Consider the following 15,883-nt stretch of genomic DNA (forward strand, 5'->3'; position numbering starts at 1 on the left):
TTACGACCCTCCATTGCCTGATAACCAGTACGTAGCTATACAGGTTCTGTCTTCTGTGTTCATCCTCCAGTGCCTGACTGATAAACAGCACGTTATGGTAGATCAAGGGGGTACACTGCAAGGTACACTGATCGATCGAGGCTCAGCTGGCTTCAACCATAGCATGAGATGTGCAGACAATGTTGCCAAATCCTTGGCCAAATCTCTAACATGGTGCTGTTTACCTTGATATAGTGAGCTAGTCCATATGTGTTGGCATGGTTATCATTAGTCATAGCTAGAACTTTTGAAGGATGACCTTGAGGACGACACCAAAAACGTAAAAATTCAGTATTTTAAAATATTTCAAATCTTATTTCAAATCTTTAAACCTTTTTAAAAATCTGTTCAAATCTTGAATCTTTGGCAAGATTTGCCGAATCTCGAATCTAAGGGTTGTGTTGCGGACCCTCGCAAATTTGAGTATAAAATAATGTCTTTAGATTATTAATTACTGTTTTTCATTGAATGTGTCAGTGTTGATTGAAGAATACTATCAAAATCATTTAGGGAAAAAATATCATTGATTGGTAGTTGATTCCATAGGGTAATTGATCTTGGGATTACGCATACATCGATAACATAATTAATCCTATTACACAACTATGGTGTTTTTTGAATGCCATTAGAGTGCCTGTAAACATTTCCAAAACATTTACCATTAAATAATAAACTTATGAAAGTAATGAATATGTGACCGGATTTCATATAGAGTAAGCCAACCATGTTCGACCACCATCGGTTCGGACGCAATTTTTCTTTAAATTCGCAAAGAAAATTTCTGCTCTTTCTATGCTTTTGGAGAGGTCTAGGCCATAAACTCCTGCATGCAAAATTCCACACCTGCAACTTTCTTAGTCTGGCTGCAGGAGCTACAAAAGTGACTTGTCCGAATCTTCTCAATTCTCGGACAAAAATAAGTATTATCGGTCGAGTGGCACTGCTTGTAAAGCTAGATGCTGATCAAGTGTTTCTGTGCTTGATATGAAAGAGCAATTCTTATACTCTCCAACTATATGCAGATATTTAGCTTAGTCCCTATTGGCTGTGAATTACAAAGTTCCAAAATCACCTCTGTCGTGCAATCTTAATTTCGGCCTCATGTGAAGCTCGTGCAAATCAGTTACCTATATCAAGTTCAAAGCTATTTTTATGAACCTTGAGAGCATCAGCTATACCTTTAAATAGTAAATAGATACATGCAGGATGACTGTACCTTGATTTTTGCCCGAATAGCAACATTACATTTAAGCTTCTCTGACAGTAACAGCCTGGCTACTGACCCAGCAATCATATACAGAATCCAAATCCACTTAAATGGGGTTTTTACTATCCCTGGCCTTGTCTTAAAAATGTCAAAAATTTCTCTCCAAATGTCCAGGACACTATCCAGATCAAAACACTATAATAGAACAGTCACCCATTATACAATTGGAGCAGTTAGAATATCTGAGGGCTACGTCTAGACATATTTACTTCAATAAGACTATTAATATGTAAATTTAGTTGATTACAATGCTTAAATACTGTTTACATGTGATAATACATTAGCTGATCGTTATATTAGAGCAATTGACTTCTCTATTAGAGTATTTCAATCTGGCTAATGTCCTGGACAATTTGAAGACAAACTTTTGACATTTTTAAGACAGATATAGTCAAAACCCCATTTAAGTGGATTTAGATTCTGTATATGATTGCTGGGTGCAGTAGCTAGGCTGTTCTATCAGAGAAGCCTAAATGCAATGTAGCTATTCGGGCAAAAAATCAAGGTACGGTCATCCTGCACGTATCTATTTACTATTGAAAGGTAGCTGATACTCTCAATGGTCATAAAAATAGATTTGGATTCGATATAGGTAACTATTTGATTTGCATGAGTTTCACATGCGGCCGAATTTAAGATTCCACGACAGAGGTGACTGGAAATTTGTAATTCACAGTCAATTAGGACAAAGCTAAATATCTGCATATATTTGGAGAGTATAAGAGTAGCTCTTTCATATCAAGCACAGAAAAACTTGATCAGCTTCAAGTAGGCATTCCAGTATCCGAGATTATTTAATGAAAATTTCTCCGTATATTCCCCAATAGAACCCTGGCACAAAACAACAACTCGCGTTTAACTTGGGATTGCTCCGTAGTCCGAGCTCCAGTGAGGATGAAAATCACTATGGGGTTTGTCCACACGCTGATCATCATGAAAACCTTAGTTTTGCCGTGCGCGTTACATACAAGTACGTTTTGTGTCGTCTTGTAATCTTTTCAAGCCTTGCAAAACTATGTAGAATACTTTAAAACTTTTAAAACGTAGTGTCGGGTGGAAGGTAGTCACTGGTGCTTACTTTAAAGTGCGTAGTTACTTCGCTCGGGTTAGCGATTTTCAGCAATTTTCTGATGGCTGTGTCATCAGCTCAAAAATACAAACCACTTCAAAGTCAACATTACAATGCCATAATTGAAACCACAACTCCACCTTATGTATTGTTGCATCATTGTGGCACCTCCACTTTAGTTGCTTACCTTTACAAGTTGTTAACTTGATGTTTTTACTTACTTGAGATAGCCACAACCTAGGGGTATGACACTATTGTGCTGAGAACTGTGGAGTAGGTGAAACATATTTGCTTACCACAAAGCATATATACAAAGATCACTGAGATCCAATAATAGGGTCCGCAATCCGAAAAATCAACTTTCACAAATCGATCCCCCTACCATTGTGGGATGTTCATTGTAGTATCCCATTGCTAGATCCACCATGAAACCGGAGGCACGGTTGTTGTCTTCACAGAACTATCGATTTTAGTATTTCGTGAGATGCAAAAATTATTTTTTAAATTTCGGGCTCCACACAAAGAACAGGATAGAACTTGCTGCTTAGCTAGATATTATCTAGAGTTAGTGTAGTTAAAAAGTACGCACAGTAATAAGCAAATGATTCACTGGGTTCCCGGCACAGGGTTGCTTTCTCTCAAAAAGCAGAAAACGAAACACGAATTTTCGAATTCAAACTGCCCTACCAGCCAAGACAAGAAAAGCCAACTCTTCCTCATAGTGATGTGTTAAGGTTGGATGCATAGTCTGTCTATGCTGTTAGTTTGGAAAGGATCTGAGACTTCTCACCATCTGGGTGAAGAACGTCAAAATTTTCGTGCGTCATTTCAAGGGATTCTCTCAATGGTACCAAAGTGCTTTCCGGTACTTCTGATGCCACACTGGTCACTTAATTTTGTTTAGAATGATGATAAATGATGGATCAAAACGTTTGGTAGTAGTAGTAGTTGGTGTTTCTGTGATTTCATATGATGCAGTATACCAGCAGCTCACCAGGAGCTCCACCCAGCTCGAATAAAAAATGAAAGATTTTGTGCATTTTTCGGTTTGTTTTGGGATGTTTTGCAGCATAATGGTGATGTAGGGTGATCTAGTGAAGATTTGAAGCTGCTGTGGAGCGTTAGAGGTGAAGTCAAATTTGGACGATTTTGCTGCCTCCCTTGATGCATAGCTTAGAGCGAGGCGTGGAAGCTGTAGATGAAATAATAATTGACAACCGCTGTTACCAAACGTTCAGGGACATCTTTTGCCATAGTTTTAGTCTATAATTGATGATTGTTGTGGCTGCAGAAGCGCTGGAAATGAGTAAAATTCGCAACATAATTCTTTGATGCTGCAAAAAATTTTTACGCTCGTCACCCAGATGGTGAGAAGTCTCAGATCTTTTCCAAACTAACAGCATAGACAGACTATGCACCCAACCGTATCGAAACACTATGAGGAAGAGTTGGCTTCTCTTGCCCTGGGTGGTAGGGCAGTTTGAATTCGAAATTTCGTATTTTTTTGTCTGTTTTTTCAAAGAAAGCAACCCTGTGCCAGGCACCCAGCAAACCATTTACTTATTTCTGTGCGTAGTTTTCAACTACAACAACTCTGGATACGATTTGGCTAAGTAGCAAGTTTCATCCGGTCCTTTGTGTTGAGCACGAAATTTTAAAAATAAATCTTGCATCTTGTGAGATACTGAAAATGATATTTCTGTGAAGACAACAATCGTGCCTCCGGTTTCATGGTGGATCAAGCAATGGGATACTACAATGAACATCCTACAATGGTAGGGGGATTGATTTGTAGAAGTTGATTTTTCGGATTGCGGACCCTACCAATAAGACCTCAAGTTACTCTCATTACATGTACAAACTTGCAGCTAGAAATAACTGCAGTTCCAAGATAGTCCAGATTGTTAGATGGCTTCCTGATTCAATTGGGCCATTTCCCCTTTAAAATTTTATGGGGAGCCCCGGAGAAAATGTACCTTTTTTCAGTTTTTAAGCACTGTGCATGCCAAAGTAGTTAATTCCAACCCAACAAACTATATTATTTCTGAGATCGACAATCAATACTCTATCTATTGAGCATATAAAAGTCCATTTTTCCAAAATTTAAAAATTGGGCTGGAATACCTACTTCAAGCATTACGAGCAGTCCGATAATACATATTATTGTCCGAAAATTGAGAACATTCAGACAGCTCACCTTTGTAGCTCCTGCAGCCAGGCAAAGAGAGCTGCAGGTCTGAAATTTTGCAAGCAAGAGTTTATGGCCTAAACCTCTCCAAAGACATAGCAAGAGCAGAAATTTTCTTTGTGGGTTTAAAGAAAAATCGCGTCCGAACTGATGGTGGTCGAACATTGGTGGCTTACTCTAACAAGGCATCCACACACACAAAATCAAACTTACGTTTTTACCAGAAATGGATTGCTGGTCTAACACACTGACACTATCATATTCCACACTGTACTACCTTCAGGACTGGCAAGTCTGGTTTCTGTAGCAGCTTTCTTCCGACCTTGTCAAAGCCACGAGTGGGAGATTGGCGCCATTAAATGGCCATGGCTTTGTGATAATGGTGTGTGGTAAGCTGGGACTTCACAGAGAGCTCGCCATTAGTGTTCTCAGTTAATTTGGAGAGATTTGAGGGCCATGGAGGGCCCAAACTTGGCCTCTGGATTCCATTCGTCTTCTTACTTTATTTTATACCCCTATATTAAGCCCACCTCCCACCTCCCACTCTATTACTACCACCTGTGATATAATTCCCCGCTCGAAAAAAGCTGCCCAAAACAGGGCAAATGTTAGGTATCAGAAATTTATACACCCACTCAGTGATAGCTAGTAAATAGATGGATAATTGGTGCAAATTTTGTTTGCACAGCTGTAGGCACTGGGAAGTTATTACACCATGATTACTTAAAATCGCCATATCTCCTAACGACGTCAACGTTTTGTGCGTTGAAGCCTTGTTTTGTCAAATTCAGTCACATATTGTGACCCATAATACCCCATATGACTCATAATAGGAGCACATAAAGCACTTTAGAGAAAAGATCATACAGCCCACCACATAATAGGATAATTTTTGAAATTTTAGGATAGTGTAGTTTTTGGTGACACCTTTGCCTACAAGTAGTATGAAAATTAGGGTCACATTATTAGGTGATAGGAATGTTCACATTATTAAGTGATAGGAATGTTTTAACTAAATTACTTAAGTGACTTATAATACCCACATATACCTTACTCCGGCCATTAGTAGCAGTAGTAGTGGTCATGTAATTAATTGTATAGTATTAGAGGAGTTAATTGTAAATTTTGGATATAGACACAGCCTGTACATCCAAATCATAACTAACTATAACATTATCTGTAACTAATGTAATATGTGATTGTAATGCTCATTAGCGTGTTGCCTCTAGTGGGCTTTGCTAATTAATAATAATAATAATATTTGACCGGATCTTCGAAAACCCGACATAATGGCGCATTTTTCAAATTTTATTATTATTGAATATTTATAATCTACTTAGCCAAGTGTATACTCTGGCCAAGTTTCAGCTTCATATGACAACAACTTTTGGAGTTACAGCCCTACAAAGTAGCAACAACAGAAAGATCGATTTGTACAGCAAGTATTGGGAAAATAAATTACATGCGCTTACAAAAACGGCTGTAACTTACAAACACAATGTAGTACAGAGCTGCAACTTTCACCATTGTGTTCGCCGTGAATGGAGGAGCCCATTACTGTGTAGGTTTTTTCTTCTATTACCATTCTTCACTGCATACAGAGACGAAATCAGTGAAGAAAAATCGATCGCGTACGATCGTTTCGATGTGACGTAAACAAACGCCCATAACTTACGTATCCTTTAGTAGGGTCCGCAATCCGAAAAATCAACTTTTACAAATCGATCCCCTACCATTGTGGGATGTTCATTGTAGTATCCCATTGCTAGATCCACCATGAAACCGGAGGCACGATTGTTGTCTTCACAGAAATATCGATTTTAGTATTTCGTGAGGTCCAAAAATTATTTTTTAAATTTCGTGCTCCACGCAAAGAACAGGACAAAACTTGCTGCTTAGCTAGATGTTAATGTAGTTAAAAAATACGCACAGTAATAAGTAAATTATTCACTGGGTTCCCGGCACAGGGTTGCTTTCTCTCAAAAAGCAGAAAACGAAACATGAATTTTCGAATTCAAACTGCCCTACCAGCCAAGACAAGAAAAGCCAACTCTTCCTCATAGTGATGTGATAAGGTTGGATGCATAGTCTGTCTATGCTGTTAGTCTGGAAAGGATCTGAGACTTCTCACCATCTGGGCGAAGAACGTCAAAATTTTCGAGCGTCATTTCAAGGGATTCTCTCAATGGTACCAAAGTGCTTTCCAGTACTTCTGATGCCACACTGGTCACTTAATTTTGTTTAGAATGATGATAATGATGGTTCAAAACGTTTGGTAGTAGTAGCAGTTGGTGTTTCTGTGATTTCATATGATGCAGTATACCAGCAGCTCACCAGCAGCTCCACCCAGCTCGAATCAAAAATGACAGATTTTGTGCTTTTTTTCGGTTTGTTTTGGGATGTTTTGCAGTATAATGGTGATGTAGGGTGATCTAGTGAAGATTTGAAGCTGCTGTGGAGCGTGAGAAGTGAAGTCAGATTTGGACGATTTTGCTGCTTCCCTTGATGCATAGCTTAGAGCGAGGCGTAGAAGCTGTGGATGAAATAATAATTGATAACCGCTGCTACCAAACATTCGGGGACACATTTTTCCATAGTTTTAGTTAATAATAGATGATTGTTGTGGCTGCAGAAGCGCTGGAAATAGCTAGAAAGCGCGACACAATTCTTTGATACTGCAGAAATATTTGACGCTCGTCACCCAGATGGTGAGAAGTCTCAGATCTTTTCCAAACTAACAGCATAGACAGACTATGCACCCAATCGTATTGAAACACTATGAGGAAGAGTTGGCTTCTCTTGCCCTGGGTGGTAGAGCAGTTTGAATTCGAAACTTCGTATTTCTTTGTAAAGAAAGCAACCCTGTGGGGGTGGGGTAAAAGCGGGACGGGGACGGGGACGAAAGGGGGTAAAAGCGGGACGGGGACGGGGACCAAAGTGACTTTAGAGTTAGATCACTGTACGGGGTTACCTAAATCTAGTTCTGCCTCCATAGCTATAAATAGCTAGTTCATTATGGATGCTGTATTCCCTCTCTTATATACTGAGAGTATAGTTGTGCTAGCACTATGCCTGATTGCACTTCAGTCACTGAACTAGCTATTCCCCTCCCACAATTATAGTGATTTCTACTGTATAATATTTGCATACAATCAATAATAAATAGGATGGCCAGAGCCTCAATATCTGCTTCTCAGCAAATATTCTTCTGTTGCTATTTTAATGAGTGGACAGCTAACCTGTTTCAAGTTGAAGTTAATAAACCTGTTTTGTACGTTTAGTTTTTGTAAATACTCTTTGCCGTGCCTGTGTACTGTCCTCATTTTCGGTCAGTTGTGCGGTCGCATGTTGTCCGAGGATTGACTTGCATTTACTTTGTAGTTGTTTCATCATAATTTGATGGTGTTTAATAAAAATATCCTATAATACTATTCATTGAAGTCTTGATACGATATAACTTTTTTTATAGTCAAACAAATTACCAGACCACATTGTAAACTCCCCATCTCTTGATCAGTTTTACTTGTACTTATTAAATACTGTATTATGATTTTATGTAGCTAATGTATTTTTGATCTATATATATGTATTGTATCCTTCAAAGTGAAGTTGTATTGCAGTAATGGTAAATAATAATGACCCTCATATAGCTAGAGGGGAGCCTATGTGATTTTGATCCTGATTATAACCTTTTCTCCATACATTAATGATACTGCCTAGAAATTAATACCAGTTTTCCACCATGTATACAGGTTATACATACCGCAAAATACAGCTATACATGGATAAAACAACAATAATAAACACATTACTTGCTAAACAGAAAATAATATGCATATGATCCTGTGCAGTTTTCTAAGTTTAAAACCATTTCATGGTTATATTTAATGAAACGCTGTTGATTGGTTGATTTCATGCCATCATAAAAGTATGGTCGTCCATGCCACAACACAATTGAAACAAAGTGGCCTCCAGTGTTGATCGTGCAACCACCAAGTTGGTAACAATAATTGTAAACAGTGATGGACAGTGGCATCCAGTTGATCTGATGAAGGCTGAGAGATTCAATGCTAATAGGAAGCAGCCATGGATGCTTGTTCATGAAACCAGATGAAAGGACTCTTGGTTTTCCATTGCAGGAATAGAATTTCTCTCTACTGTTTTGTGTTTTGATAGTTTCTGTGGTATTAATCCTGTCACTGAGAATATAAGGAGCTTTCCGAGGTGGTTTCTTAGGGAACTCGGATCCACAGTATCCCATGTCATCTCCTGGAACTGGAAAGATTCTCTGAACATTGGATGGACACAGAGTCGGAGGCAATGAGAATGTTGTTTGGTAGCCTGTTTTCACTGGGTTGTTGGCTGGACAGTATTGAGATTTGCATTGCTGCGACACCTGCAGTTTCCATACATGTGAGATTAAACACAGAAAAGCATTCTCTTCCGTTCCAAAGCAATCGATCTTTTCATTATCAGCTTTGGTGAAATTGAGTCTACTGTGTGCTGCTTTCAGAGCAAGTGACTTTGCTTCTTCGATGTTTTTTCTTTTCATCAATGTGATACAAGCCTTCAAGGTGTTTTCCATGTCATCAGTGCCAAGGTTTTCTGTGAAGTTTGGGTATTGTAGGCAGTACAACATAAAGATGGTCAGAAAGTTGTCTGATGTACATGTGTTGGTGAATTCTCGATGATGCCATTGAATAGTTGCTGGTATGATACATCTACTGCAAATAAAATCACTTTTGCGTGTAGGTATTGGTATGCCAAGAGCATTCAGGCAGGCTTTATGAAACCAGTCTTCGCATCTGCTGCATTGATACGCTTTATACTCCTTTTGGTGATCTCCATAAATTACTCTTGATGTAGACCCATCAATCCAAGGAGTCTGGCAGAAACAGTAGAGATTAACATGATCTATTGTAGTCTGGCAGAACTGTTTTTGTTGCATAGATAGGTGTAATGTGCCAACATCTGGAGCTTTCAAGCTTAGGAAGCTGTGGAGGTATTGTGATGTGTCTTGAAGATTCACATAAGCTCTAGCTAGGTCCAAATTCTCATCCAGGCATGTCGCAATGAGAAGCACTGCTGTAACTGCATCGGCATCATTTGGTTTACAGCATTTCACTCCAGTGTAGACAGTTAAAACTGCATGAGCAAGTGAACGACAAGCTGTCCCAGCATGATAATTCAATTCCATGATGTCTGGTTCATCATATGTACAAATCACCTGTGCATGAAATGTACTTTTGACTAATTTCATTTGACCATTTAGCTATTATATGTGTAATATGTTTTATAATAATCACCTGAACTGCTGGTACATTATTCTCATCAGGAAGCCGTCTAAGAAATGCAACTTGGTTATTTCTCATAGTCTGGACAACTACTATCTTTCCCACCACTAAATCAGCAATTTGCTACAAACAAATGCAAAATCATCTACGTACATGTCTTTTAACTGTTGTACATACCTCTTTCAAGCTTATTCTACAGACATGTGGACAAAGAAGTGTATTAGGATACATCTTCTGCAACTTTTTCAGAATACTAGACCACTTAAACTTGGTAGAATCGCAACAGGCAAAGTCTCTGGAAGCTGAAACATTGCTCATCCTTTCCCGTAATATTCCTGAAGTATAAGGTGACTCACTCACTCTGGTAAATCTTTTAAGATCTATTGTTAACAAATTAAAATCAAAGTACACTCATCAGATCAGAGCAATAAGTATGCATGTTATAATCATTTTAGAGTGTAAGTATACCTTCAGATGCCAAACAAGTGTGTGAAACATAGTCACTAAGCCGTCTGCTTATGTTGTGATTGCTGCCTATTATGTAGTGTGAAATTATGACAGTATTAGGATAAGTGTACTATGCATGTGAACTCACGTGCCATTAGAATTATTCAAGATACAGTTCTGATCTTCATGATCTTCCACATTTGAGTTGGTGTTGACATCTACAATCATAATGAAGATAAGAAATACATCATTCAGCATTATCATTTTAGCTACTGCATAGCATGTGAACATTAAAGTATGGGTCTATGTACCTTAATTCTCCACATTTTCAGTAATACTTTCATCAAGATCAGGAGTTGCCTCAGTGCAGGTGGTTGGTTGACTTGGTTCTAATTTCACAATTAAATTATATATTAACATTATGTATGTAGTCCATATTCTAATAATAAACTGACCTGCTATGGAAGCACATCGGTGTTTCTTAGAAGGTTGGCTAACAACGTGATTGGTTTTTCCAGCTGCAGTATTGTCTGTGCCTGTGTTGAATGGTAGTACCTATACATGTATATATGACAAAACAATTGATGTACTACCTATATTGCGGCCATCCTTTTGTTCCATTGATTGATGGCTATTGTGAACTGTTTCACCTTTACCTTCACTGTCATTGACATCTGTAATATGGAAATACAAGAATATGTACACATCTATTGGAAATACTATAAACTTACTATTAGCAGCAACCTGGTCAAAATCTCTTTTTCTTGGAGGTTTTCTACCAGAAGGTCTTTCTTTGTTCTTCTGTCTCACCCTCTGAGTAAGCAGTGTCATATTAGGCTTGGTGTGGTCACTGATGTCCTGCCCTATCATTAGCTTGCAGGCAATTATGTGGTAACATTTTTCACTGAAGGACAGAAGCAAGTCTCTTTTGGAAACAGTCGGACAGCATACGGTGTCTCATTATTTGCACCTCTTACAATCCAACATCCCATTTCAGTCAAACCAACTCGCTTGTCATGAACTGCTTCTCGTGCCAATGCTAGCTGACTGTTTAGCTTGCAAGTGGCTTTGTCACTGGATACTGAAGCAGTAGTGTCATCACGAAAAGAGCAAGGGCTGGCTTCTTCATAAGATGGTAAAATTCTATCCCTGGCTTTGGCCACAATTTCTTTGGGGTCTATTGCTTTTGGCAAGAATGGCATTAGACTGGCATCTCGCTGAAAGTAAGAGAGTTCTTCTTTCAATTGCCATGAACCACAAAGATGGTAAGCCCTAATAATTTCTCGCTGGTAATAGCTTGAAAGATGAAATAGAGATACACAGATAACATCAAGGGGAACTTGTTTCCATTGCTGCAGATTGTGGAGAACAGCATTCATGGATTCAGATGGATTATTTGTTAGCCCATTCTCTGGATCAGAAACCCCCATTTCTCTAAGTTTCCAAATGGATGAATGCTCCTTAAACACTGGCAAAAGCTTTTGTTCAAAATATCTCAGAACAGTTGGATTCGTAAATGAAGCCTTGGTGATGCTCCAGGAACTGTCGAAATCATCTTCATTTTCTTCAATCATCAAAGCTTTGAAACTGTTGGCATAATAACTAATCTCAGATGGCTTACAATTGGCTGAATTCTTCAAGTAAAAATGCAAATCACGTTCTAGATGGTTCCAACAAAAAACATTCAGACACATTGGAAACACATCAGAAAAATCAAATTCTCGATCAGTAACCATTAGAATCTTCTTTGAAGCAAGCAGAGGTAGTGACTTTCTTATGGTTTTCATAAACAGCATGTGGTCTTCCTGATACCTCCTGGAATGGATAAAGAAAGCCACTGGTGTGATAGGATCTTTCTTGAAAATAGCATTTCGGAAAACTAGAGTAGACAGATAGAAATCTCCCATGTTGAAAACAGTGTCATAATGCAGGGTTACAGGGGTCGTGGAAACTTTCAGAAGCATCTCTAAATTCTCCAAGAGAGGATGTGGTACCATGTGAACACAGACTGTTGGGTACACTTGAAAATTTCGAAGAAAATTTTGGGGCTCTCCCTTACGATCTTTCAGTTGCAGCTGGAAACATAGTTGGTATGTGTTGTAAATACCACCATGTGAAATCCGGAACTGGCGATTCTCATCTTTCTGGAAGTTTTTGATTTGATTCTGGTCTCTAGGTGTGTTGATGACATGTCTAGGCCCACCTTCATCTTCATTGACTAACTGTTGATAAACTTTCTGTGCTGACATCATTGGTCCTTTATTAGTAACCTGCAAAATTTTGAACATAATAGGCAGGTCCCTAACTATTTCATGCTTAACTATTACACTATACCTTTTCCTTAATGTGAGGTGCTGACCGTACAAATGGTTTGGTACTTTTCTTGCTGTTCCGGTGTGCACATGGTACAAATGCATTGTGATCTCCTAGATAGTGAATTAAATAGCTTGAGCCAATACCCCAATATTCCAACCGCTTGAAGGAGTTATCACCAGTTTGCTTTTCTATCCCTGCTACATCAATAGCTCCAGTCTTCTTCTTCACAGAATAATTCCCACGGTCAAAAGTCCTAGTGCCTTTATGGACCCATCTATATTGGTCACATCTGTGTAGATAAAGAGGTAATTTTAGCACAGTATAATATACACAAACAATATAGGTATAGGCAAGAGTTAATAATAACTCTTGATATAATTCTATATGTTCATGATTGCATAGCTCACTATACCTTAGCTTCTTTTTGTTGCTCTCCCATTGAGATTCATCTGGGCCTAAATCAAACAATATCAGTGTTCCTCCTCGGGGTTGCACGGGTGGCTTGACAGAGGTGTTCAAAAAATCTTTGTAGTTGGTTCCAGCTCCTTCTAAATAGGATACAATCTCCTCCATTTCGAGGGCACCATTGGCATCATTTGAAATCACTGTGCAGTCATCTGTGTCGTGATTCGAGCCATCTTCTGAGTCATCCATAAAGAGATTAGTCTCAGCAGATACTAAGTAGCTCAAACTGATTTAAGTCACCGTTACAATAAGTCTGTCTTGTAAGTTTGAGTATAATGTAGCTAAATCTCTCAAGCTTTATTATAAATAGCACCTCTGAAGTAAAGAATGCTGCTCTCAGCTATGGCTTATTGCAGAAATCTCTCAGTGACACGTGAGCACAGCTACGTCAACATGACTTCGTCCCCGTCCCCGTCCCGCTTTTACCCCACCCCACCCTGTGTCAGGCACCCAGCAAATCATTTACTTATTTCTGTGCGTACTTTTGAACTAAAACAACTCTGCATACGATTTGGCTAAGTAGCAAGCTTCATCCTGTCCTTTGTGTGGAGCACGAAATTTTAAAAATAAATTTTGCATCTTGCGAGATACTGAAAACGATATTTCTGTGAAGGCAACAATCATGCCTCCGGTTTCATGGTGGATCTAGCAATGAGATACTACAATGGACATCCCACAATGGTAGGAGGATTGATTTGTAGAAGTTGATTTTTCGGATTGCTGACCCTACCTTTAGTCTATACTGCAACGAAACAGCGATTTTTGTGAGTAGGCGAATAAGATGATATCTAGGTTTTTATCATAGGACCCTTCCTTCACAAAGAACAAAGCGTTTACAAAGTTTACAAATTTTTTTGATTACGCAAATATTTTACCCATTGCAAATCAATGGCTTATACTGAAAATTTAGGCTTGCGCCATTATGTCGGGTTTTCGCAGATCTGGTCACATATAGTCTATCCATTTAAAATTATGTATTATATAATTAGTGTTAATTTTGTCCTTAAAAATGCTCCGGCCAGTGTCCCTCTTTAGCAGCGTGTGTAGTGGTCATAACGTTTACTCTCAATTCTATTTCTGTTGCAGCAAATCTGAGAGTTTCTGCTGTAAGCTACATCACCGCAGCAGGATGTATCGTCACCATAACGTTTACTTTGGACCGTTCTATAGTTGCAGCAAATCTGAGAGTTTCTGCTGTAAGCTACATCACCGCAGCAGGATGTATCGTCACCATAACGTTTACTTTGGACTGTTCTATAATTGCAGCAAATCTGAGAATTTCTGCTGTAAGCTGTATCACCGCAACAGGCTATATCATGACCATAGGGTTTACTGTGAATTCTTCCACTGCAGCAAATCTGAGAATTCTTGCTATAAGCTATATTGCCGCAGCAAGCTGTGTCGAGACCATAACGTTTACTTTGGACCGTTCTATAGTTACAGCAAATCTGAGAATTTCTGCTGTAAGCTGTATCACCGCAGCAGAATGTGTCGTGTCCATAATGTTTACTTTGTACTGTTCTATAATTGCAGCAAATCTGAGAGTTTCTGTTGTAAGCTGTATCACCGCAGCAGGCTGTATCATGACCATAGGGTTTACTATGAATTCTTCCCCTGCAGCAAATCTGAGAACTCTTGCTATAAATTGTATTGCCGCAGCAAGCTGTGTCGTGACCATAAAGTTTACTTTGGACTGTTCTATAGTTGCAGCAAATCTGAGAATTTCTGCTGTAAGCTGTATCACCGCAGCAGGCTGTGTCGTGACTATAACGTTTACTTTGGACTGTTCTATAATTGCAGCAAATCTGAGAGTTTCTGTTGTAAGCTGTATCACCGCAGCAGGCTGTATCATGATCATAGTGTTTACTATGAATTCTTCCCCTGCAGCAAATCTGAGAATTCTTGCTATAAGCTGTATTGCCGCAGCAAGCTGTGTCGTGACCATAACGTTTACTTTGGACCGTTCTGTAGTTACAGCAAATCTGAGATTTTCTGCTGTAAGCTGTATCACCGCAGCAGGATGTGTCGTAACCATATCTTTTGCTTTGGACTGTTCTATAGTTGCAGCAAATCTGAGAATTTCTGCTGTATGCTATATCACGACAGCAGGCTGTGTCGTGCCCATATTTTTTGCTGTGTAGTTTTCCATCGCAGCATATTTGTGTGACAGAATGATATACTCCTGAGCAACCTGCAATTATAGGCTCATGCACACGGGATATGGTTAATAATTACTTGAACTTACTCCCAGCTTGCCCTATAGAGCAAAGTGTAGAGCACAGGAGACAGAGAAATAAAATGTATCTGGTTGTGATCATTTCCACTTTCTGTATTAAACAATGCTCAATAAAGCCAAAGAAACAGGAAAAGTACAATCAATTAACTGCAAATGCCAATTTAAATGCATGAAGATACGTAAATATAATAGCTTATATAATCATCTTATAACCAAAATAACCACAGGCCTTTGAGAGTGCCCATATCCTGTTGTTCTCCATAAAGAATCTTGATGATTTATAAAGAACAACAGGATATGGGTGTTCTATACCAAATGCGTATTTTGTACCGTACGCGTATGGTATGTACCATAAGAGAGACCATAAGCGTATGGTACAAAATACGCATATGGTATAGAACATGGGCACTCTCAAATGCCCATATCCTGTTGTTCTTCATAAAGTATTTTGATTATTTATGGAGAACAACAGGATATGGGCACTCTCAAAGGCCTGCGACTTAGCTTGGCAGTTTTACTGCCAAGCAATTTTTGCCCATTAATAGTACTAATAATAATAATA

General features: G+C 38.8%; 2 protein-coding genes across 3 annotated transcripts; both read right to left on the minus strand.

Annotated features, from left to right (window-relative positions):
* Positions 1-8,309: 8,309 nt before the first annotated feature.
* Positions 8,310-13,481, minus strand: LOC136239301 (uncharacterized). 2 transcript variants are annotated; one of them, XM_066030040.1, is made up of 9 exons: positions 11,036-11,187; positions 10,898-10,978; positions 10,760-10,840; positions 10,616-10,693; positions 10,453-10,522; positions 10,326-10,391; positions 10,035-10,237; positions 9,870-9,980; positions 8,310-9,790 (listed from the first exon to the last, which is right to left on the minus strand). In XM_066030040.1, exons 5-9 carry the CDS (start codon positions 10,457-10,459, stop codon positions 8,372-8,374), a joined length of 1,806 nt encoding a protein of 601 aa, XP_065886112.1. In that variant the 5' UTR covers positions 10,460-10,522; positions 10,616-10,693; positions 10,760-10,840; positions 10,898-10,978; positions 11,036-11,187; the 3' UTR covers positions 8,310-8,371. The 2 variants fall into 2 exon arrangements, with proteins under 2 accessions (XP_065886112.1, XP_065886102.1); XM_066030030.1 differs by lacking the exons at positions 8,310-9,790; positions 9,870-9,980 and adding exons at positions 12,639-12,909; positions 13,033-13,481 and having other exon boundaries at positions 10,180-10,237; positions 10,326-10,387; positions 11,036-12,574.
* Positions 13,482-13,491: 10 nt separating this feature from the next.
* On the minus strand, positions 13,492-15,672 carry LOC136239316 (galaxin-like). The gene is made up of 2 exons (XM_066030051.1): positions 15,331-15,672; positions 13,492-15,276 (listed from the first exon to the last, which is right to left on the minus strand). Exons 1-2 carry the CDS (start codon positions 15,401-15,403, stop codon positions 14,117-14,119), a joined length of 1,233 nt encoding a protein of 410 aa, XP_065886123.1. The 5' UTR covers positions 15,404-15,672; the 3' UTR covers positions 13,492-14,116.
* Between the last annotated feature and the right edge of the window lie 211 nt (positions 15,673-15,883).

This window comes from Dysidea avara, chromosome 1, assembly GCF_963678975.1.
Source record: "Dysidea avara chromosome 1, odDysAvar1.4, whole genome shotgun sequence".
In the NCBI taxonomy this organism is placed as follows: domain Eukaryota; kingdom Metazoa; phylum Porifera; class Demospongiae; order Dictyoceratida; family Dysideidae; genus Dysidea; species Dysidea avara.